Source organism: Arvicola amphibius, chromosome 13 (assembly GCF_903992535.2).
Source record: "Arvicola amphibius chromosome 13, mArvAmp1.2, whole genome shotgun sequence".
Classification (NCBI taxonomy): domain Eukaryota; kingdom Metazoa; phylum Chordata; class Mammalia; order Rodentia; family Cricetidae; genus Arvicola; species Arvicola amphibius.
The window spans coordinates 71,621,857-71,646,206 of NC_052059.1; the positions used below are offsets into that span (position 1 = coordinate 71,621,857).

Genomic DNA, 24,350 nt, shown 5'->3' on the forward strand with positions numbered 1-24,350 from the left:
GCAAGGATTCCTAGGGATCCTCCTGTGTGAAGTACTAGACCAGTTTGGTCCAATGAGTTCCAGGTCAGCCAGAGGTACAAAGTAAGACGCTGACTCAAAAATAAAGAAAATTTCAAAAAGGAAAAAAAAAAAGAACAAAGAAAAAGAAAAAAAAGCAGGTTTTCCAAGACTTAAAGTAATTGGATCTGAGCACAAAAAGGAAAGGATTAAGGTCAGAGCTCTGTCTGCACCCACAGTGGATAGGCAACAACAGATCTGGCTCTTGTACCAGCAGCATCAATGTCTCCATGTTGTATTCTTTTCTCATCTCTTAATTAATTACACAGAGCTTTCCCCACCCACATTGAGTAAAGGAATGTGTTTCAAATGCCTCTGACTGAATCCTCTATCTTTTCTTACTTTAATTAACATCAGCCTTGTTCTGCTATGGCCAGGGAGAACTCGATTAGGAATGAGCAGCCTCAGCCTTCCTAGCTTGCATCTGTGGAGCTGTAATCTACAAGAAACTCAAGCACAAAGCCCCTCTGTTAGAGCAGCACACTAACCCCTGTGTGTCCCTCTCACATGAGCACAGGGGCTGGAACTGGCCTCCTCCTGTTCCCTTTCTCACCACCCCCCACCTTTCCCAGAGGGTGATCCTGTTCACACCAAAGAAAGCCAAGAACATTTAGTTCAGCAGTAAGAACAGGTGGCAGTACCAATAAAGAACAAAAACTGGTATTATTCCAATTGCTGGATTCTACAGCAGGGAGAGAGAAAGGACAGGAAGAACTCAAACCCAGGAACCATCTTGCCTTGTGGGTTCCTAACAATTCCATTTTGATAGGCCAAAAAAACAACGCCTTTCAAGGTTTCTATCTAGGAAACTAAAGGTCCTTTTCATTTATGAAATAGCAAATTACTTTTTATCTGTTAACTATTTTCTTGGATGTAGGACAAAAGCAACAAGACTTTAATGACTAGAAGCAGGTACGTCCCCACCCATCTTTCTTAAATCAAGTAGAAGACAATTCTGTTCACATAAGCACATAATTAATTTGGATTAGCAAAAAGCCATGTAAGTAAGACAGAAGTGTCATGAAGACAGAACGTCTTTGTGTTTTGGTATTTACAAATGCTGCTGCTGCTTAAGTCTTTTTTTCCCCCTAAAGCACACGCCCTTGCTTTTAAAGCAGGAAACAGCTTGCTATTTCTCTTTCAGAATACCCTAGCTTTACATCTAAAATAATTTTTTGTGGATGCTTGGGCTCGTTTATTTCTTTCTCGCCTATATGACACTGAGTGGCTTTCTCAGGCTTCCTCGTCACACTGGCCCTCCTGGGGAGAGAAGCCACCCACCTGCTTGGGGGAAGTAGACACCTCAGACAAGAAAGTCTATCTATGCCACAGATTCTACGAGACTCTGGGATAGTGGTAGCAGGAGGCTGCAAGTCACCATAGCTTAAATTGTAGCAAACTAGCAGGTCTCCCTGAGCGATGCCACTGAAGCAAGTGTCCTCACGAGCTCTGGTGTGCTGTGTGCCGCGCCTCTCCAGGGTGGCACAGATAAGGCATCAACATCCTTCTGTTTTCTTCGCAGAGGACTCCAGAACCATTTCAAGCTCACCTTCCATTTCTCAGGAAGGTTCCAAAATGCTTGCTGTTTTTCTCAGCATGGCATTTACCCCAATAATTGGCACACATGCCTCATGAAATGGCCCCTCGACCCTGGAGTTCCAAAGTGAAGACATCTTGAATTTTGCAGGCAAATTGATGGAGCTAGAAAACATCATTTTGAGTAGGTAACCCAGATACAGAGAGACAATTATCACATGTACTCACTCATAGGTGGTTTTTAAACATAAATCAAAGAAAACCAGCCTACAAACCACAATCCCAGAGAACTTAGACAACAATGTGGACAGTAGGAGAAACTTACATAGATACATATAACCTACATGGGAAGTAGAAAGTAGAAAAAGACAAGATCTCCTGAGTAAATCGGGAGCATGGGGACCTTGGAGGAAGATTGAAGGGAGGAGGGGTGAGGCAGGGAGGGGAGCAGAGAAAAATGTAGAGCTCAATAAATATCAATTAAAAAAAAGAAAAAAGAAGACAGGGCAAGATCATATACATATTTATTTTTTTTTTCTTTTTGACTTTTTCGAGACATGGTTTCTCTGTAGCTTTGAGCCTGTCCTGGAACTAGCTCTTTTTTTTTTTTTTTTTTTTTTTTTTTTGGTTTTTCGAGACAGGGTTTCCCTGTAGTTTCTAGAGCCTGTCCTGGAACTAGCTCTTGTAGACCAGGCTGGCCTCGAACTCACAGAGATCCACCTGCCTCTGCCTCCCGAGTGTTGGGATTAAAGGCATGCACCACCACCACCTGGTCATACATCTTTAACTTTGTATGTAGCATTCTAAATGTCAACAAAAGATTTTTTCACATTTTTTTTTTTTTTTGGTTTTTTTCGAGACAGGGTTTCCCTGTAGTTTCTAGAGCCTGTCCTGGAACTAGCTCTTGTAGACCAGGCTGGCCTCGAACTCAGAGATCCGCCTGCCTCTGCCTCCAGAGTGCTGGGATTAAAGGCGTGCGCCACCACCGCCAGGCCTTTTTCACATTTTGTTATAGAAAAATCTTAAATACATCAAGAGCAGAGGGAATAACATGACCAGCTTCTGTGTGTCAATAGTCCAAACCAATAATGACCAGTTTGTGGCTAATTTAATTCCATTCATGTTGCTTGCTTGCCTGTATACGTATCCTACTCCAGATCATTTGGAGGCACATGCCAGACATTTTTCACCTAAATGTATTCCAGAATAAAACTCTAAAAAATAACTTTTTGTTTAAAAAATGCCTATACTATCCTCTAAGTAGGGTAATAAAAATTCCTTGATATCAGCAGATAACCATCCAGGTTCAATAAAGACTCTTTTTCAGGCAGTGCAAGTTCTTTTTTTCTATGTAGCCCAAACAAAATAACTTCCAACTCACTATATAACCAAGCTGGTCTCAAACTCACAGCAATGCTCCTTGCTAAGCCTCCAAGTGCTGGAGTTGCAGGCAGGTACCATCAAGTCCAACTATAAAAATATTTGATTCACCTTTTAACAACTGGCTATTGTCTCCTCTGGGATTCTCTCCACTTATAACTAAAAAGAGTTACCTTCCAGACTTCTTAAGTAGAAAAAGATCCACAAATCCTATATTATTACTTCTTTGTCACATCTACTGGTGAGCATAAGCCTTTATTTATATTCAACTGGCATTGCATATTAATATTCAATGTTTTGGTCTTTTGGTCTTAGAATGGAAAATATAAGATCATTAAAAGTCACCTATCACACTTATCCCTGCTGCCAGTGCAGACAGACATTTCCATACACACCAAGACAGAAACAGAGGGGCAAAAACTTCAAGATAATGAACACAGACAAAGAAGGGCAAGAACTTCTAGTGAGAAATTATAAACTGATGTTGATAATTTATACAACACAATGGTCAATTTACTAACTTTGTCGTAACAAAAGATGATGGTCCTTACAGATTACCAACATTATTTGAATCAATGCCATATCCACTTATAGCACTGGGGGAATTAAAGGGCTCTTGTGGATAAGATTCTAAGTCTATATTAAGTTTAGACTGCCATAAATTATGGAAAGGAAAGAATTAGTCATGATCTATTTTTTCTCTTGTAGTTACACCCTTTTATTTGATTAAAAGGTGCAATCTGAACTCCAAATTTTAAAAAGGGTGGAATTCAGTTTAAATTACTGAAATTATCTCGATGGTAAAATCAGCTGAAGATATTTAGAATATCCACAGAATATCTATCTTAAGCCTATGAGGACTTAAGAACAAAGACTAATCAAAACACAACAGAATTTTGTTCATATCCATAGGTAATCAAAATAAGGAAGCTAAACACAAGCAGATAGTAGTTGGAATAGACCAAGATTTACTTCCTCATGTGTAGACTTTTTTACTAGTTAAGATTTCTAGGGAGCAAACTACAGATCTAGTTTCCTGCTTTAAATTGTGTAGGATAATAGGTTTTCTCTCTGATATTAGTCATGAATAGTAATGAAAAAATCTTTCCATTGCTAGAAAAAAAATGGATTGATAATGAACAATGAATAATTTCTCAGATCACTTTATTTCCTGGGTTAATTGTTCGGTACTCAAAAAGAATGCCACATGGTACAACTCAAAAGATATTAACAAATTTTCCCCCTAAATTCTCAAATTTACTACAAATAAACAGTCTACTTGCTCTCTTAATACAGAAGTTTCAAGCATCTTTTAACACAAAACCTGCTTCCTCCTATCACCCAACCCCACTAGACACCATCCTCCAGCTTTTATGGTATATTCTAGGATTCTTTTTATTTTATTTTATTTTATTTTTTTTATTTTTATTATTGTTTTTCAAAACAGAGTTTCTTTGTGTAGCTTTGAAGCCTGTCCTGGAACTCACTCTGTAGACCAGGCTGGCCTCGAACTCAAAGAGATCCACCTGCCTCTGCCTCCCGAGTGCCGGGATTAAAGGTGTGCGCCATCACCACCTGGTGGATTTTTTTTAAATCACTAATTGAAAATTTAATTTTAATCAATCGAAGCAACATTCTTCTTTGACTATGACAAAAGTACTCTGTACTACATGCTGGCACTGTAAAAACTCTCGTACAATCCCTGGAAGAAGAACAAAATCTTTGCACATATTAAGTACAGAGGACGGATTTCCTTCCCATAACAGAGACAGATGAATATGCCAACACCAAAGTTAAAGTTATACCCTGTGGACAGGGTGCAGGAGCAATCCAACCTGAGCAATACGAATTCTGGGCTACAGGTAACGACAAAAAGTCCTTTAATCATAATAGATGGGAATAGTGGGAATAGTTTGGGGTTTGAAATGAAACAGTAATTGGTACAATGCAATCTTCTATTTGTTAAATCAGACATCAAGGTTCAGAGTAAGCAAAATGATCCAATGACACTATCAATTCTCTCTTTTTAACTAATTGTTTGTATGTGTGTGTATGCATGTGTGTGGGTGGGTACAAGCACACACACCACAGCAAATGTGTGGATGTTGGAGGACAACTTGCAGAAGCTGATTCTCTTTTTTCACCATGTGGGTTCTGGTGAACTCAAGTCTTAAGCTTGATGACCAGCACCCTTACCTACTGAGTCATCTTGTAGATATAAATTCTTTACAACAAAGGTTACTACCAGTAATTTGCATGCCAGAACAGTTGAAATTTATAGATTTAATACCAATTAACATAGGGGGAAAAACTGTATATTTCACTGTACTAAAAGAAAAGAATCATATAAATATTATATGCAAACCACCATAAAGCAATCAGAAGCACTGGCTACAACACATAACTGGTGAAGCTCAAAAGGCACAAGAACACTGACAGATGCTGAGAGATGGGAGAAAACAAAATAATAAAACATCAACGCATTCCACATAAAGCCATGGGACGAGCATTTCTGTCAGCCGCTAGCTCACAAATAACATGAAGACTTATTAATTAGGAAAGCATGGTCATTAGCGTAGGCTGGTCCCACTAGCTCTTATAACTTAAAGTAACCTGTTTACATTAACCTACATTCTATCACGTGGCACTGCTGCCCTTCCATCTCGCATTTCCTCTTTTCCCTGTGTCTCCTGACATCTCCCAAGCACCTAGATTTCTCCTCCTCTTTCTTTCTCTCCCCAGAAATTTCACCTATACCTCCTGCCTAGCTAATTGGCTGTTCAGCTTTCTATTACACCAACCACAGCAATACTCCTTCACAAAGGGTACAAATATCTCACAACAGGAGGTGATGCAAGGTAAAATTCTGTATCCAAAGAAAGAATGGGGTGTGCAAGCCAGCAATACTTAGAGGACAAATCCTTCATCTAAACATGGGATATGGAGCTGACTGGCTACTGATTCATCTAGGAACATGTTAGTAAGTTTATTTTGTGTGTCATTTTCTATGTGTGTGTGTGTGTGTGTGTGTGTGTGTGTGTGTGTGTGCAGCTTTTATACAGGCTTAAAAGTGAACAATTTGTCAAAGGATGGTGACACACACCTTTAATCCCAGCACAGAGCAGTGCTTTAATCCTCAGCAGGGGCACATAGATCTCTAAATTCTAAATTCAAGGCCAGCCTGGACTACCCAGAGAAACACTGTAGCTGAGGACATGTTTGTGTCCATGTTCCTGTTGCAGCTGGGGTCTGTGATGATGTTCATGGCCCCATGTTCTCACAGGGGAAAATAGGAACCATGAACATTGAAATCCCGGGATTGGGGTGCATGATATGAAATTCTCAAAGAATCAATAAAGATTTTTTTTTCGGGTCTGGAGAGATAGCTCAGTGGTTAAGAGCACTGACTGCTCTTCCAGAGGACCTGGATTCAATTCCCAGCACCAACATGGCAGCTCATGCCTGTCTATAACAGGCTGTAATTGTCTGTAACATGGTTCCAGAGACCCATGGGAAAATACCAATGCACATTAAAAAAAAAAAAAAAAAAGACTTTAGCCGGGTGGTGGTGAGACACACCTTTAATCCCGGCACTCAGGAGGCAGAGGCAGGTGGATCTCTGTGAGTTTGAGGCCAGCCTGGCCTAACAGAACAAGTTTTAGGACAGGCTCCAAAGCTACAGAGAAACCCTGTCTCAAAAAACAAACAAACCAAAGGCCGGGCGGTGGTGGCACACGCCTTTAATCCCAGCACTCTGGAGGCAGAGGCAGGCGGATCTGTGAGTTCGAGGCCAGCCTGGTCTACAAGAGCTAGTTCTAGGACAGGCTCTAGAAACTACAGGGAAACCCTGTCTCGAAAAAAACCAAAAATAAAATAAAATAAAATAAAATAAACAAAAAAACAAAAGAAAAAAAGAAAACAAGAATTTTTTTTCTTTTTTCAAGATATGGTTTCTATGTGTAACTTTGGAGCCTGTCCTGGAACTTGAACCGCCTGCCTCTGCCTCCCAAATGCTGGGATTAAAGGCATGTGCCACCACTGCCCTGCAAGAATTTTTTTTAAAATATTTATTTATTTATTATGTATACAATAGTCTGTCTACATGTACGCCTGCAGGCCAGAAGAGAGCACCAGGCCTCATTTCAGATGGTTGTGAGCTATCATGTGGTTGCTGGGAAATGAACTCAGGACCTTTGGAAGAGCAGGCTATGCTCTTAACCGCTGAGCCATCTCTCCAGCCCGCCCTGCAAGAATTATATTAAAAAAAAAAGACTGTTCAGCTGAAGGTATGCCTGCTCAACACATAAAAATTTCAAGATTATGTAAATACTCAAAAAATGTAAATATATGCAAAATAAAGAACATATACAAGAAAAAAGTAAATAATTATGTTCTAAAATAATTAAATCTGATTTCACAGAATTTTCAAGGTGTTAAAGTATACTTCAAAGAGGAAAATTGAACTTTTCTTTTTTGAAAAAAAAAAAGAGAGGTAAGAATTTTATATACTAAACAGGATATGCTAAAGCATTAAAGAATAAACATGTCATTAATAGCCAAAAGAAAAAAATAAAAATTCTTATTAACATCACCCAACATCCCTCTATCTTTAAAACAGGAAACTGTGGAATGGGGATTTAAAAATAGAGAACTGTCTCTATAAAGTAACATGGGAACACTGCAAAGTAACATGAACTTCAGTCTCTGAATACTAGATGGCTATTTTTCTGACAATAATCCCAAACCTTTACTCTTGCAGAGACCAAATAAAAAAAGGGTAGACAAATACCAGATTGCAGAAATATAATTTGAAGGAAGAAAGAAACACACTCGGGAGACAGAAGCAGGCAAATCTCTACACTTGAGGCCAATCTTGTCTACACAGTAAGTTCCAGTCAGAGCTACATAGTGGGACCCTATAAGAAGGAAAAAAGGGAAAGAGGGAGTGAGAGAGGAAGAGAAGGTAACAGCAAGACTCCAGGCACCAAACCAGGAGAGCAAAGGGTTTATGATTAAACTTGACACAGGCAGCCTGTGGCCAACTGGAACACACTTAGGCTTTGCTGTCAACATCCCACCAAATACTTGGCTATTTTAACTTTTAACACCTATATTTGGTGTGTGTGTGTGTGTGTGTGTGTGTGTGTGTGTGTGTTTGGAATGCATGCCAGGATAAAATAAAATGGCAGTTACACTCAAAGTGACGTTAGTCACATCAAGCTGGTTCCCTACAATGCCTAAGTCACTATATTTTCTAACTTAAAGAAAATAAATCTGGTCAGACTAAGTAGTAACACGATGAGGAAAATACTAAAATTGTAAAATATCCTCAGAATTATAAAATCCTAAAATAGAGCCTTTGACACCTAAGTATATCAACCCATCTATCATAAGCATCTTATCTGAAGACTCAACATATTTCCTCAGGTCAAAAAGATTAAAAAGCAAATTCCCTTCTGCTCAGATATCTTTGAGTATGTACAATAAAGCCTGAAAACTAGTTCCCTTCTCTTTGGCTTATAAAATACTAATTTATAATCAAATTACAATCTGTCACTCTGAAAAAGAAAATACAAGACCATGTTGGTTCTCCAGAGCCCCTCCCAGGTAAAACACTGTACAAAGCCAGTCACAGTAGCTTACACCTGCAATCCAGCACTGAAGAGCTGAGGAAAGAGATTTTTACAGTGTGAGATTTCTATCTCAAATAAATAAATAGTACAGTAAAGTCCCGACCAGGCAAGGCATATGAGTTTCCAATTTCAGGAGATTCTTCTTCCCAGGATCTCTCCAAGATTATTATTTCCTTAGCAAGTATCGGCCTAATGCCATGAATCAGACATTACTTGAACTTACTGACAAAGCAGACAATGTGGCCATTTATAAAATCAGGTTAAGTGCGCTCTCTCGCGTGCTCTCTCTCTCTCTCTCTCGCGTGCTCTCTCTCTCTCTCTCTCTCTCTCTCTCTCTCGTTGTTGTTGTTGTTGCTGTTTTGTTTTGAGACAAAGTTTCTCTGTAGCTTTGAATCCTGTACTGGAACTAGCTCTTGTAGACCAGGCTGGCCTCAAACTCAGAGATCCGCCTGCCTCTGCCTCCCGGGTGCTGGGATTAAAGGCATGCACCACCACTGCCCAACCAATAATTTATTTTTTTGACAATTTCACACATGCATATAATTAATTTTGATTATATGCACCCCATTATTTATACTCTCCCCCTCCCCCCTCCCCCCCCCTGTGGTTCCCTTGCAGCACAGCTGAGCTTGGACTCCTTTTTCCTGTTTCATGAGTTTGCCCCTTATAATAAATAAAAATATAATTGTTTTATCCTTTAGCTAGCCTGATTATTTCCCAAATCGAGCTAATTTCTACAAGTATTCAGCTCACAACTTCTACTTTAAGCTAAAAGTCAACTAATATATCTAGGCAGCCATGACCTAATAATTCAGCCTTCAGGCTAGACATGGTGGCACACACTTTTAATCCCAGCACTTGGTAGGCAGAGGCAGGTGGATCTCTGTGAGTTTAAAGCCAGCCTGGTCTACTGAGTGAGTTCCAGGACGGCCAGGTAGGTATACACAGAGAAACACTGTCTCGAAAAACCAAAAGGAAAAAGAAAAAAATAATTCAACCTTCATAGACAAAATAATGACTGACCCTGGACTTGTACTCTGAACTCAGATGGAAGTTACAGATTTACTCAAACACAATTGAACCAAAAAAAAAAAAAAAAAAAAAAAACCACAGGAGAACTACATGTTGGTCAAAGATACACACCAACCAAGGACTATTATATTTCTTTTTCTTAAATCTCTCGCATTTTCTTTGTCTCTATACAAATGCCCTGTCTTATTTTACTCAGAGTATGAAAATATGAGGTAGAGAACTGGTAGAAAGAATTGAATGGGGAGTCAGGATGGTGGTGCACATCTTCAATTGCTCAGAGTCAAGAGGCAAGCAGAGACCTGAGTTCAAAGCCAGCCTGGTCTATAAAGTGAGTTGCAGGACAGCCAGGAACTGTCTACAGAGAGAAACCTTGTTTTGGGGGAGAATGCCCTAGTTAACCAAATCCCCTCAATATTAACAACTTGGCAACATAAGATACTGAGAAAAAACAATCTAAGAAGCTTACCTTGAGAGCACAGAAGATGCAGGAGTCGCCCATGCACTTGTGAGTTGTAAGCTGCCTAAAGCTACGGCGGAAGATGTCCAAGTGCCACAAAACCTTCCAAAACAGGAATACTCATTAGCCTACAAATAGCCTTCAACTTTCAAGTCAAGAATTCAAGGAAACAGGGAATGACTGCAGGAAAAAGAATCTCCATGATCTGGACAAAAGATCATTCTAACATATTAAAACAAATCTCACAAAGCTAAAGCATCAGGACTGCAGAAGGCTCAGTGGTAAAAAACCTTGCAGAGTCTGGTTCCCAGCACCCACAGAAGGTGGCTCACAGAAACCTATAACTCCAGCTCCAGGGGATCTGACACGCTCATCTGGCCCCATGGGCACACTACATTCATGTGGACAAACACACATACATACACACACACACACACATACACATACACAAACATACACAGAATTTTTAAGCAGATTAAAAAAAAATCCAAAGGAGGAAAATGGGATATAATAACTAACAAGGATGACAAATGGACATATATTGTAAACATTTATTTGAATAGGAAATAGAAGTCACCCAATGAAAATATCCTATGATTAAAAATCAAATGTGATGTTGAAAAAGAAATTTAGGGATTACAAACTGTAGAACTGGGTCGGGGAATTAGAGTTATAGTTATAGTTTTTCTTAGTTATGATAAAAGATAAATTAGATATGAAACTTTAGACGCACAAAGAAATATTGTAACTATAATTCTTGCTTGATACCTGTTTTGTTATATGTAGTTATTATGTTAAAGTAAAAACTTTCCTTTTTATTTATACAGTAAACAGAAGATGATGTGGGATTCCCCTCTGTATGCTGTAAATATGTCTTATTATCATTGGTTAATAAAGAAGCTGCTTTGACCTATGGCAGGGCAGAATATAAAAAGGCAGGAAATCTAAGCAGAGATAGAGGAGGAAAGAAGGCTGAGCCAGGCAGACACCATATATCTACAGAAGTAGAAAGACAGTCTCATGACAATACACAGAGTAATAAAAATGGGTTAATTTAAGATATATGAGATAGGAATACTCCTGAGCCATTGGCCAAACAGTGTTGTAATTAATATAGTTTCTGTGTGCTTAATTGGGACTGAATGGCTGTGAGATCAGGCAGAACAAAAACTTCCATTTACAGATTAGCCATGTGGCAGAGCACTTTAACAAATGTAAGGCCCGGGTTCTATATAAAGAACCAACTCATTAATAAATGGTGGAGAATTAATGGTCTCCACAAGAAAAGGAAGAATACCCTGAAATTTGTATTAAAAACTTGAACTATAATGTTAAATTTTTACCTTTGTGACAATTCTTTTTTTTAAAGACTTTTATTTATTATGTATAGTGTTCTGTCTGCTTATATGCCTGCTCGCCAGAAGAGGGCACCAGATCTCATTACAGATGGTTGTAAGCCACCATGTGGTTGCTGGGAATTGAACTCAGGACCTCAGGAAGAGCAGTCAGTGCTCTTAACCTCTGAGCCATCTCTCCAGCCCCTTTGTGACAATTCTTAAGTCAGTAGGATAAAAAATAATAGTGGGCTGCTGAGTATGTGACATATACCTCTAAGAGACAAGTGCATCTCTATTAAGAAGCTACACTGAGCTGGGTATGGTGGATCTTTGAGTTCAATGACAGCCTGGTCTACAAAGCTAGTTGTAGGACAGCCAAGGCTACATAAAGAAACCCTATCTCAAAAAACAGAAACAAAAAGGAAGCCACATTGGTTTGCACATCAAGTTCAAGGCCAATCAGAGCTATGCTGCAAGATCTAGTCTTTTAAAAATATTAATATTACAGGGCTGAGGAGATGGCTCAGTAGGTAAGGGTACTTTCTGTGAATGCAAAAGGACCTGAGTTCCAATCACTAGCACCCATATAAAAGCTAGGCATGCTTTTCAACCTAGTGTTGAGCTCTCTAGCTAACCAGCCTAACTAAAATGGCAAGCTTCTGGTTCACTAAGCAACCCTGTACATCTCACATATTAGGTGCAGAGTAGTAGAAAAAGACACACAACTTCTCTCCTGGCCTGTACATGCATGGGTGAATATACAAATGGATAAGTGCACTTATAACACACACAAATGAAAGGTTTTCTAAAAAATTAAATGATGCTGGGGCTGTAGAGATGGCTCAGAAGTTAAGAGCTGACTGCTCTTGCAGAAGACCCACCAAAGTTCTACTCTCACACCCAAAAGACAGCTCAGATGCTTATAATGCCAGTCTCAAGGATCAAACACGCGCTTTTGGCCTCCATAAGCTTTGTACGCACGTGGTGTACATACATAAAAGCAGGTAGAAAAATCCATACACATTAAAAAACAAATGAATAAAAAATTTAAATAACATAACCATAATGTCTTAGGAAGTTTCCCTTGTTAGAAAAATGACACAATACATCAGAAAAAGAAAAAAAAACTAGACAGCGGTGGCAAACACCTTTAATCCCAGCACTTGGGAGGCAGAGACAGGCAGATCTCTGAGTTTGAGGCCAGCCTGGTCTACAGAGTGAGTTCCAGGACAGATAGGGTTACACAGAGAAACCCTGTCTTCAAAAACCAAAATGGGGGGGAGGGTCCTGTAAAGGTGGTAAAGATGCCTCAGCGGCTAAGAGCACTTGCTGCTCTCCTGGAAGACAGTTTCAATTCCCAGCACTGACATGATGGCTCATAGCCATCTATAGTGGGATCTGATGACTCTTCTGGTGTAATATAACAGACACACAAATAGAGCACTCAAAAACATAAAATAAATAAATCTTAAATAGGGGCACACACCTTTAATTCCAGAACTTTAGAGGCAGAGAGAAGATCTCTATGAGTTAAAGACCACACTGGTCTACAAAGAGAGTTGTAGACCAACCAAGATACACAGTGAGACCCTGTCTTTAAAAGGAGGTGAGGGCAGTGGTCTCTAGAGGAATGGCTCAGCTCTTAAAAGCACTAACTGCTTTTCCAGAGGACCCAGATTTAATTCCCAGCACCCACACGGCAGCTCACAACTTTTATAATTCAGGGCTCTGATGACTCTGCTCTCCAAGGGCATCTATACTCACATGTAGACACACGTACTCATCCAGAGTTTAAAATAATAAAACTGCCCTGAATACCAGACCAGGGCACACCTAGAGTTTCTGCTACTTGAAAGCTCCCTGGGGCTAGAGAGATGGCTCAGTAGGTCAGTTACTTGCTACATAAGCATGAGGACCAGAGTTCAAATCCCAGGACCCAGGAAAATGTTGGGTGTTTATGGCAGCCCTGCCTGTAATCTCAGTGCTGGTAGGCAGAGAAGGAAGACCACAGAGAAAGCAGACACTCACACTTGCACCCACACTCATTACAACACAGGCACACGACAAAAACAGTCATTATTCTCAAGATACAATCTAAAATTTTTGAAACAGATTAATAATATTTATATCATTATTAATCTCTAATTTACAAATTAGGTAACTGACATTCTTTTCAAAATAAAGAACCTAGCCTAAGATCACAAATAAATGTAAAATATGATCTCAGGTTACGGAATTCAGAAAGAAATTGTCAGTTGTCACATTTGAAAGTTTCTGTAAACACAATACTATCAGTTGTCACAAAGAAGGAGGTGGCCTTACCTGCAGGGCGCTGTTGAGGAAGCAGCTGTTCTGCCCTGGCTCATTGCTGAGACCTTTGCTGGGGGCAATAGACATTGAGCTTCGAGGTGCAAACATCCCTTGAACACTACCACAGCTTCCGGAAAAGTAATTTCTTTTCCAAGACATTATTATTCACATTAGTCCCAAAAGTATTAACATTAATAAAAAAAAAAAAAAAACAACAGGAAGGAAGGAAGGGAAAGAAAAAGGCCTTAAATCTTCTTGGCAGGAAACCTGTGCCTGCTGAAGTCCTCAAAAGAAAAGAATCCAGAAGTTTGCTTATATTGTTTATATTGGAAGACTGATTTTATATCTCCCAAGCATCACATATGTAAGCTCACAGAATTTAGGTTCCCTTTAGATCCAGGTGACAAAGTTGTCTTTCACGTGCTCCAGTGTTCAAAATGTAACTTAGCATATGACTAATGCTGAGAAGTCCTTAAGTATTGCTGCCTTCTATGCTTCTGAAACTGCTTCCCGAAGTCCAGGTGAAAAGATGGGTGTCCTCAACTCAACAGTATGAGGGACCCAGCTAAGTAAGACAAGCTCTTCAGCCTTCTTTCTAAGGCTTCTCGTGGACTGAAGACTTCTCCAGCTGGGAGGAAAGGCAGGAACCCAACACACTCCTCTTCGCCCTCTTCTCAGTGCCTTGGCTCATCCTCCTCTAGCAAACCCAAGCTCTCTAAACAACTGAACAGATACCACACAGCCAAGAATTTTGTCTAAATTCTCAGTAGGATTTTGCTGATGTTCTTTGCTGCACCTTTGAAATAAGCTCCAAATTCTTCTGTCCTCTCTACCAGATCTTCAGAAAGTCTCTTCTCTTTTCTTCTGAGGCCAGAATACCCAGCTGTGCCAGAGAGCTTTAACAGAAAAGAAAAAAATAAAAAACTTACGTCACTTCATGACTCTACTGGCTTTGCACTGTTCTGCCAAGATCAACGCTGCCTCACCTCTCAGTATAAACTTGAAACCTTGGCAAACAATGCTGAGAGAGAGAGAGGTGTGGGGGAAGAAGAGAGAGAGAGGGGGAGAAAGAGAATATAAACCAGCAACGGAAAAGGGAAAAACAAGTAGGCAGCTTCACTTTCAAAGGAAATTTCTCTGAAATTTTGAAGTTGAACTGAACAAAACAAAAACAAACTTTCTGGAAAGAAGTTAACAAAGAACAAAAACAAAAAAAAAATCAGTAAAAAAGTAAGCACCCAGTGAGGAAATCTAAATCTTCTAAAGGTGTCTTCTATGCACAGTGAAAACCTCCTTACAATCTGGGTTCCATTCTAGGAAATGAGACTCTGTCCCAGAGAATCACTCATGGCCAGCAAACCACATGTCCTTAATATCCAGTCCAAAAGACTTAAGTCTTCTGCCTCGTTTGTTCACTTGTTTGACTAGTTTTTAACTGTTATTTGTCAGAGGATCAGAAAAAAATAATTTGAGTTATAAATCACTTAATTATATAAAGGGACTCAGAATGTGAAATCATCCACCTTCTTTGGCTTCAACCAACTACAATGTCTGAGACAACAGTGAGTAATATCAAACCCAGCTCCATTCCTGGAAGGAAGTCATCTCATCTCTGGGTGTTTGTTTGTTGGAGAGACAGGGTCTGACCTGGAACTCTCTAGGTAGACCTGGCTGACCTCAAAACTCAGAATGTCAACCCCATCCAGCACAGCTTCCAGGAGTCAGTTCTCTCCTTCCACCACGCAGGTTCCCAGGATCAAACTCAGGTCATCAGTCTTTGCAACAAGTGCCTCCACCCACCTAGTCGTCTCAATGACCCCATTTCTATTTTGAGATGGGGTCTTAATATATAGCTTTGGCTGGCCTAGAACTCACAACACAGTCCAGGATGACCTCAAACATCCAGCAATCATTCTTCTTGCCCAAGTGTTCAGATTATAGCTATGTACCACACCTGGCAAAAGTGCTAAATTTCAAATGTCTCCTCAAGCTTCTCTTTAATGTCTAATTAGCAATAGCACAGATGTTATAGCAGGTGCCATCATCTCATCACCCGAGAAGCAAAGGCAGAGAGACTATGAGTCTGAGGCCAGCCTAGGCTAAATAATAGGACTATTGCCGGGTGGTGGTGGTGCCTGTCTTTAACCCAGCACTCAGGAGGCAGAGGCAGGTGGATCTCTGTGAGTTTGAGACCAGCCTGGTCTTTAAGAGCTAGTTCCAGGTCAGGTTCCAAAGCTACAGAGAAACCCTGTCTCAAAAATCAAACAAAAATAACAAGACTGTCTCAAAAAAGTAAATAAATTAAATAAAGTTTTAAAAGCTTAAAAAGTTTGGGTATGTTGATACATATCTTTAATCTCAATACTCAGGAGACAGAGGCAGGCATATTTGTGAGATAAAGGCCAGCCTGGTCCACATAGTGAGTTCCAGGCTAGCTAGGGCTACATAGCGAGACCCTGCCTAAAACAAAAAACAAACAACAAAAACTAAAATGGGCTGGGGAGGTATGGCAATACACATCTGTAACCCTACTTAAGAAGTAGCAGCAAAGAGATGATGAGTTCCAGACCAGTGAGGTCTTCATACCAAAACCCTTCTTCAATCAAAGGAAAAGCAAAACTGAGCTTGGAAGTGTTGGCACATGCCTTTAATTCCAGCACTCAAGAGGCAGAGGCAGGAGGATCTCTGAGTATGAGGCCAGCCTGGTCTATGGAGTGAGGTCCAGGACAGCCAGGGCTATACAGAGATAAACACGGTCTTGAAAAACCAAAAAACAAAACAAAAATGCTTTGAGGTTTTAGTCATTGTCTGGAGAACATCTGACAATGACGTCAGTGTGACCAGAGGAAAAACTGAGGCACAAGAATATTGACTGGTTGCATAAGACTGTTACCCCCACGTTTGTGGTTAATTCCTAGAATATTTATAACCTTCATAATACATATGTCACAAAGTATTTGGTCATACATTGTATGATCATACTGTTCACTGTTTTTATTCTTCTTTAGTTTTATATAGTATACATGTATCATATGACTATATAAAATATTGTCTAGTATCAAGCATATGATAACACTATGCTGACATTATTTAATCATCACAATAGCCTACCAGGTAGACAGTAATAGCTCAACTTTATAGAAGAATGAACTGGGACTTAAAGGCATTACCTTGCCTAACTGGTATGTAGCAGAGCTGGAATTGGATGGCTATAATATTGTCACTTGATTATGTATCTTATTACAGTATTCCCAAAGTCCCCACCACAGTGATAGTCATAAGGAGGCATCCAACATATATTGCCTGGGGATTAATGTAGAACCAGAAGGAAGCCACATGTTCTCCCAAAGACTGCAAGACCCTTACTTCTCTAGGCATCCCTCGTGAACACCATACTCAAGGCCACTCAGCATCGTCCAACAAGCCATGCAGCATTCCTTTAGCTCAGCTGCTGTGAAGCACTAATAAGCACCAAGCCTCCACTTGGCTCATAGCACAAGGGACTTGGCAGGGAGGTGGAGTTTTCAGTATTGCCAGCCCTGTGACACATACCTGAGCACAGAGACCAAAGGAAGAAAGACAGTGGCAGAAAAGGACTCACAAGCTCTGAATGGCAGCATTATGTGAGGACAGTAGTAAGTTTTTACACTACTTAGGTATGTCAGAAACCAAAAGTAACAGCCAAAAAGAACACAGATAAGAAAGGCAGCAAAAATGGTGTAGGCAAACACTGATGACAAAAACATTCCACTTAAATTGAAATGTTTCATTCTAAGTCTAACATTAAGTAGCACAATGAGGACAGTGTCATTACTGAAGCTACATGAGAAAATGGTATCTCTAGCTACATGGCTCTAGTAACCTGTTTTTAAAGAGAAAAGATTACCTTTTAAGCAATACTGAACTACAATATAAAATAACAATGTCTGCCACTTACTCTCAAATGGTACAGAAAGTAAGGAATATGTATGTATACACACACACACACATAAAAGGAATAGATACATAAAACAAATAGAGTAAAATGTTAACAATAGATGACGCTCCCTGAAGAGTATGAGAATGCCAGGCTGGGGAAACACTCGGATGGCAGTATCTACCTAGCATGCATCCTAAACCAATCACATGCCTGTAATCCCAGCACTTGGAAAGTAGAGGCAGAAAAATCATAAAGGTCATCGTAACTACATATAAAATTGTATTTTAAAAAAAGTGAAGATTTCATCTTACTATTTCTTGTAACTTCTCTGTAAACTTTATATTTAAGTTATAAGAGGGGCTGGCAATCTCAAAGTTAGAGAAAAAAGAAAAAGACAGAACAAATATAGGGAAGAAGATCTGGGGTATGGCTGAGTAGGCAAAGTGCTTGCAACAAAAGCATGAGGGCCTGAGTTTGGTCCCCAGCACCCAGACAAAAGCCAGATGTGCTTGTAACCCAGTCCTGGGGCAGGGGAGACAAGAATATCTCTGGGGCATTCTGACCAGCTAGTCTAGCCCAAAAATAAGTAGAAAAGCAACTGAGGACGGCTCATATGCAAGATCCTGCCTTGAATTCTAAGCACCAGAAAAAAATATGTAAGTGTAGTAGAAAAATATGTAAGTATAGTATAGAAGGAACAAATGTAGTGAACTATACAAAGAGGACAGAAGACAATGTTCTATTTCTACACTTTTGCTCGTATGTTTAATTCCAAGCACATTATCTGCGACAGGATCCTGAGCTTCATTTTCTGAGTCTGGAAAATAGACACAGTATCTATTTCACTAAATTATTAACAGTGAATGCAATAGTATGAAAATACTAGTAAATCTGAAAATGAACAAATAATTAATTCAGTGAATTAATTACTATATAACTAATAATTATACATATATTAATTAATTGTGATACCTAAAAGCAAAAAGGAAAATTTTGCTTTAGGGGCCTCAGAAAATGAGAAAGTTGTAAGCCACAAGGAACATATATATACTTTCATAATTTAAGTTATATGGTGTGGGACAATTGTTTGTATTTTGTCTATTATATTTTAAATAAAGACTGATTGGCCAGTAGCCAGGCTGGAAGTATAGGCGGGACAACCAGACAGGAAGTAGAGGTGGGTCAATAAGAATAGGAGAGTTCTAGGAAGAAGGAAGCCCATTCCTCTGCAGTCCTGATCCATCCACAGAAGAAGCAGGATGTGATTGTCTTGCTGAAAAAGGTACCAAGCCATGTGGCTAACATAGACAAGAATAATGAGTTATTATAAGTTATAAGAGTTAAGAAGCCTGAGCTAATGGGCCAATCAGCTTATAAGTTAATGTAGACCTCTGTGTGATTTACTTTGGGACTTAACCACTGTGGAAACCAGGCAGGACAGAAAACTCAGTCAACAGTTATATGTCAAAACAAACTATAAGAAGAAAAAATTTGAATTTCATGATTATTCTTAAAATACAAAGTTTAAATTAAGCCAAATAATTGAGTCTATTATAAACAATAGAGGTACACTTAAGAAGGTCTACATAGGAGATAAGAGAAATGGTTTAGAGGTTAAAAGCATGTATTGCTCTTGCAGAGGACCTGAGTTTGATTCTCAGCACCCACATCAGGTGGCTCACAACCACCTATAACTCCAGCTTTAGGGTGATCCAATGCCTCTGGCCTCTACAGGCACCAACATTCACATCCACATATAAACACACATTTTAAAAAATAATACCCCCACACAAATACACATAAAATAATAAACCTTTTTTCTAAAGATCTACAAAGAAAAACTATGCTAAACAATCAAAGACTAGAGTAGAAATATCTTAGTATGTATGTACATGTTCATATGTGTTCGTTATTTGTGCACATATATACACATGCATATAGAGGCCAGTGGACACTCCCTATCTCCTTGTTTTCTGAGAAAGGATCTCTCATTGAACCATCAAGTCTCAGTGATCTTCCTGTTTCTGCCTCCTCAGCATTAAGACTGAGGTTTTTGCTGCTGTGCCAGCTTTTTAAATGACTGGCTAGGGATCCAAATTCAGAACTGCATGTTTCCATGGCAAGCTCTAAATCCACTAAAACCTCAGACCCCAGAACTTGTTTCTAATAAAGTGTCAATGACTCTGAACTCCTGATCTTCCTGGTGTCACCTGAGTGGAACATGTAGCATCGCATCTAGTCTTTCATGTGTTGTTCGTTTGTTTGTTTGTTTTGTTTTGTTTTGTTTTGGGGGGGGTTTTGTTTTTGTTTTTCGAGATAGGGTTTCTCTGTAGCTTTGGAACTAGCTCTTGTAGACCAGGCTGGCCTCAAACTCACAGAGATCCACCTGCCTCTGCCACCCAAGTGCTGGAATTAAAGGCGTGCGCCATCACCGCCCGGCTCACATCTAGTTCTTGAATAGATGGTTTTGTTAAGTGCATTAACCAGATAAACAATCTCATTTGCCCCCAAAACAGGTTTTTTTTTAAATAAATCTCCTCTCTGGGATGGAGAGGTGGCTCAGAGGTTAAGAGCACTGGCTGCTCTTCCAGAGGTCCTGAGTTCAATTCCCAGCAACCACATGGTGGCTCACAGCCACCTATAATGAGATCTAGTACCCTCTTCTGGCATGCAAGCATACATGGAAGGAATGTTGTATACATAATAAATAAATAAATCTTTAAAAAATTTTCTTAAACATTTAACAAAAGGACAATGTATTCAACACACAATGTTCAAATACCTGGGGCAATACATGCAAAGAATGGAACCTTGTCTCATAAACACCATCTGTGATAAAATTCGAAATGGAACATATTCATAAATGGAAAAATTAAAGTATAAAATCTGGGAAAAGAGCAAAAGAAAAATGCAACCCTCATTAGGCAAAAATTCTTAGAAATGACAGCAAGAACATAACCTATAAAAAAAGGTTATAGACTTGCACTTCATAATTAAGAATGTCTGCTTTTTCAAAGAGAAGAGAATGGACAAGAGAATGAAGACAAGCCGAAGATTAGGAAATACTTGCAAATGACATAATGAAAAATAACATTTAACATGTACATCTTATATAGCATATGTAGATAGTCTATGTAATCTATGTATATACATGTATCCAAGGAGAGAGGATGAGAAAAAGAGGAGACAAAGACTAGTACTCTCTAGTCTCCTCATGTCATCCTCCTTTATGCTCAATACATTGAAACTTATATCATGACATCCACATTCTACCTTGGTAGGAGATAGAGATCCTTGTGCTCACAGATAAACACAAGGGGAACCAGAAATGTTAAACAGACAAGGTTGTTTGTTCTTTCAAATGAATGCATGCATAATGTGCTAACTCCAGAAGGCTGGGAGCTGACATGGTTAATAGCCTGGTGACTTCAGTGTTCTCTGTGGATGAAACGACACCAAATCCTCCACCAGACTTGGGAGCGTGTCAGTCTTTACAATCTATCCTTATGGAAGGTGTCACATGACCTTTACAAAGAGCTTTGGTGTAGTCATGTCTTAAGCTTTATTGTGAACATGAAACTGATTATCACCAGGTAAGTTTTCACAAAATTATGTTGTGTTTAAATATGCCTAAAATGAGCTACTAAAGGTCAGACTCCTGAAGTTTGAAGCAACAATGGTTACTTGGCCATGTTAAACCAAACTGCCTTCTTGTCTCTCACAGATAGTTACTCTGCTGGCCGTAGTGGACAGAGACACCCCTACACTCCCACACACTCTTTCATATTAGTTACTTCTGAACACAGATTGTAGTATGTGGAATTTTTTATTCTATAGAATAAAAAAATTATAGAAAATAGAATTTTACTCTATAGAGATGGGTAACAGGTATGAAATCATTGAAAGTTTAGTTGGAAAAGAAAACGTTAACTACACTATAATAATCAATTCCAGAATCAAGTCCCTAAAATCCATATCTGAAATAAGAGACAGGTGACTTTTTTATTTGTTTGTTTGTTTGTTTTTTGACACAGGGTTTCTAGTTCTTGTAGACCAGGCTAGTCTCGAACTCCCACAGATCCACCTACCTCCACCTCCAAGTGCTAGGATTAAAGGCATGCACTGCCATCACCTGGTGACAGGTGACTTTTTAAAGTAAAGATTATTATTAATAGAATCAATATTTATTTCCTTTTAACTCTAGCTTGAAAATATAGATAAGTATCTACAATCCATTTCTAAAAGATCAGTTATTTGTTGATCTATAGGGTGGTTATCTGAAACTCTTGAGTGAACAGTTACCCAACTGTACAATATCCCACGGGTTGAACTTTGGCATCAAATTAGTACATCATGTATAAAAGAAAGAATTATACACTGTTAAAAGACAGAAAATCATGTTTTTCTATTACAAGCAACTTACTGTCACTTACAAACAATTTGTCTGAAGCCAGCTGAAAAGAAAATACACAAACAAGAAAACATGTCTCCCTTTGTTACAGGAAGAGGCAGGCCACTTGGCTCTTTCCTATATTTCCCATTCAGAGGTTCACAGAAAATTTCCCAGCCTCTATGAAGATAGTACAAAGCCGAGAGTAGTTAAAATAACAGGTAATGGGGCTAAGCTTACAGCTCAGTGGGTAATAATGTTTGCTCTGCATGCTTGAAGATTTGAGTTGAAGCCCCAGCTTGGCCTCACATTCACAAAACCCAGGATTATGCAGCAAAGACAGAAAAATCCCTGGAACTCAGTAGTCAGCCAACCATCTAGCCAAGCCAAAACAGCAAGCAAGATGAATCAGTGAGTTAAAATTCTTGCCACCAAGATGGAGAGATGGCTCAGCCATCTGCTGTTCCAGAGGTCCTGAGTTCAATTCGAAGCAACCACATGGTGGCTCACAACCATCTGTAGTAACATCTGGTGCCCTCTTCTGGCCTGCAGAACACTGTATACATAATGAATAAAGACATCTTTAAAAAAAAATTCTTGCTGCCAAGCCAAACAACCTGAGTTCTAACCCAGAACCCACATGCTGACTCCCACAAGTTGTCCTCAGACCTCTCCTAGGGCACTGAGACACATGAACACCCACACATATATACAAATGCAATAAATGAATGAAATGTAATTTTCAAGATCGTTTTTAAAAGGACAGGCTTAGCCAGGCAGTGGTGGCACATATATTTTTTATATTTATTTAGTTGTTTGTTTATGTATGCGGTGTTCTGCCTGAATGTATGCCTGCAGACCAGAAGAGGGTAACAGATCTCATTATGGATGGTTGTGAGGAACGTGGTTGCTGGGAATTGAACTTAGGACCTCTGGAAAAGCAGTCAGAGCTCTTAACTACTGAGCCAACTCCCCAGACCCCGTGGCACATGTCTTTAATTCCAGCACTTGTAAGGCAGAGGCAAGCAAATCTTTGAGCTCCAGGCCAGCCTGGTCTGCAGAGCAAGTTCCAAGACCAGTGCTACACAGAGAAAACCTGTCTCATGAAAGAAAAAAAGCGTGCAGGTGAGGTGGCATGAGCCTTGTCATATCAGCACCTGTGACAGGAAAATTGGGAGTTCAAGGTCATTCTCAGATATAATACCAAGTTCAAGCTCAGCCTGGGCTATGTGAGATCCCCTCATACACACACACACACACACACACACACACACACACACAAACCAGAACAAGATGTACAAAACACTTAAGAGCCTAGTCCATTAAAAGCTGAGCAGAAAGAAGTAGCACACACCTTTAATCCCAGCACTCAGTAAGCAGAGGCAGGAGGATTTCTAACTTTGTTCCAGGACAGTCAGAGTACAGAGAAACCCTGACTCAAAAAAGGGAGACCTCTCTCTCCCTCTCCCTCTCCCTCTCCCTCTCTCCCTCTCCCTCTCCCTCTCCCTCTGCCTCTCCCTCTGCCTCTCCCTCTCCCTCTCCCTCTCCCTCTCCCTCTCCCTCCCCTCTCTCTCTCTCTCTCTCCCTCTCTCTCTCTCTCTCTCTCTCTCTCTCTCTCTCTCTCTCTCTCTCTCTCTCTCTCTCACACACACACACACACACACACACCTAAAGAAAAGACTCCATGAAGCTAGGTGTGGACTGGCATGACAAGATTGAGCCAACCACCTGACTCAGAGTCTGCGATCTCCACCCACCAGAACCAGAGTGGGACTGAACCAGCTACCTAAGACACAGAGAGAGAAGCCTGGAGCAAAACCAACCCCAGGACAGGGACGAATCAGGATTGAGCCAGTGACCAGATCCAGAGCCAATGATCTCCACAGGTACAGGGGAGTAACCTCTGTGCTGTTGCGAGTGAGCCGAGTGAGCCAGAGACAGAGACTGCTTAGGGTCCAGACATGAATCCCGGACCTTCAAGGGAGTAGACCTAAGCCAACACCCCGGAGGGTCTGAGCAAGAGTCTAGGACCTCCCAGGAACTAGGCCAGAACCTAGTTCTATCTCTATCAGCCTGCGTGTGAGAGAACCTGGGTGCTCCAAAGGAATAGGCAGGAACAGGAGATCTCTGCGGTGGGGCCAGAAGCAAGTCTGGGACTTCAGAGAGTCTAGGCCTCAGCCAGGTCCTCTGTGGGTTGCGGCATTGGTCTGGGACATCAAAGGGAATAGGAACTGAAACCCATGTGGGTCTGAGCGTGAGTCTGGGACCTCTGAGAAAGTAAGCAGGTCCCCCGTGGGTT

General features: G+C 40.1%; 1 protein-coding gene across 4 annotated transcripts in view; it reads right to left on the minus strand.

Annotated features, from left to right (window-relative positions):
- Window positions 1-24,350, minus strand: part of Usp54 (ubiquitin specific peptidase 54) — a 101,524-nt gene that overhangs the window by 49,244 nt on the left and 27,930 nt on the right. For all 4 annotated transcript variants that reach the window (XM_038310057.1, XM_038310056.1, XM_038310055.1 and 1 more), the window contains exons 2-3: window positions 13,755-14,638; window positions 10,105-10,197 (exon numbers count right to left, since the gene is read on the minus strand). In XM_038310057.1, the coding sequence (XP_038165985.1) occupies window positions 10,105-10,197; window positions 13,755-13,901 (240 nt within the window). In that variant the 5' untranslated portion in view covers window positions 13,902-14,638. The remainder of the gene's footprint in view (window positions 1-10,104; window positions 10,198-13,754; window positions 14,639-24,350) is intronic.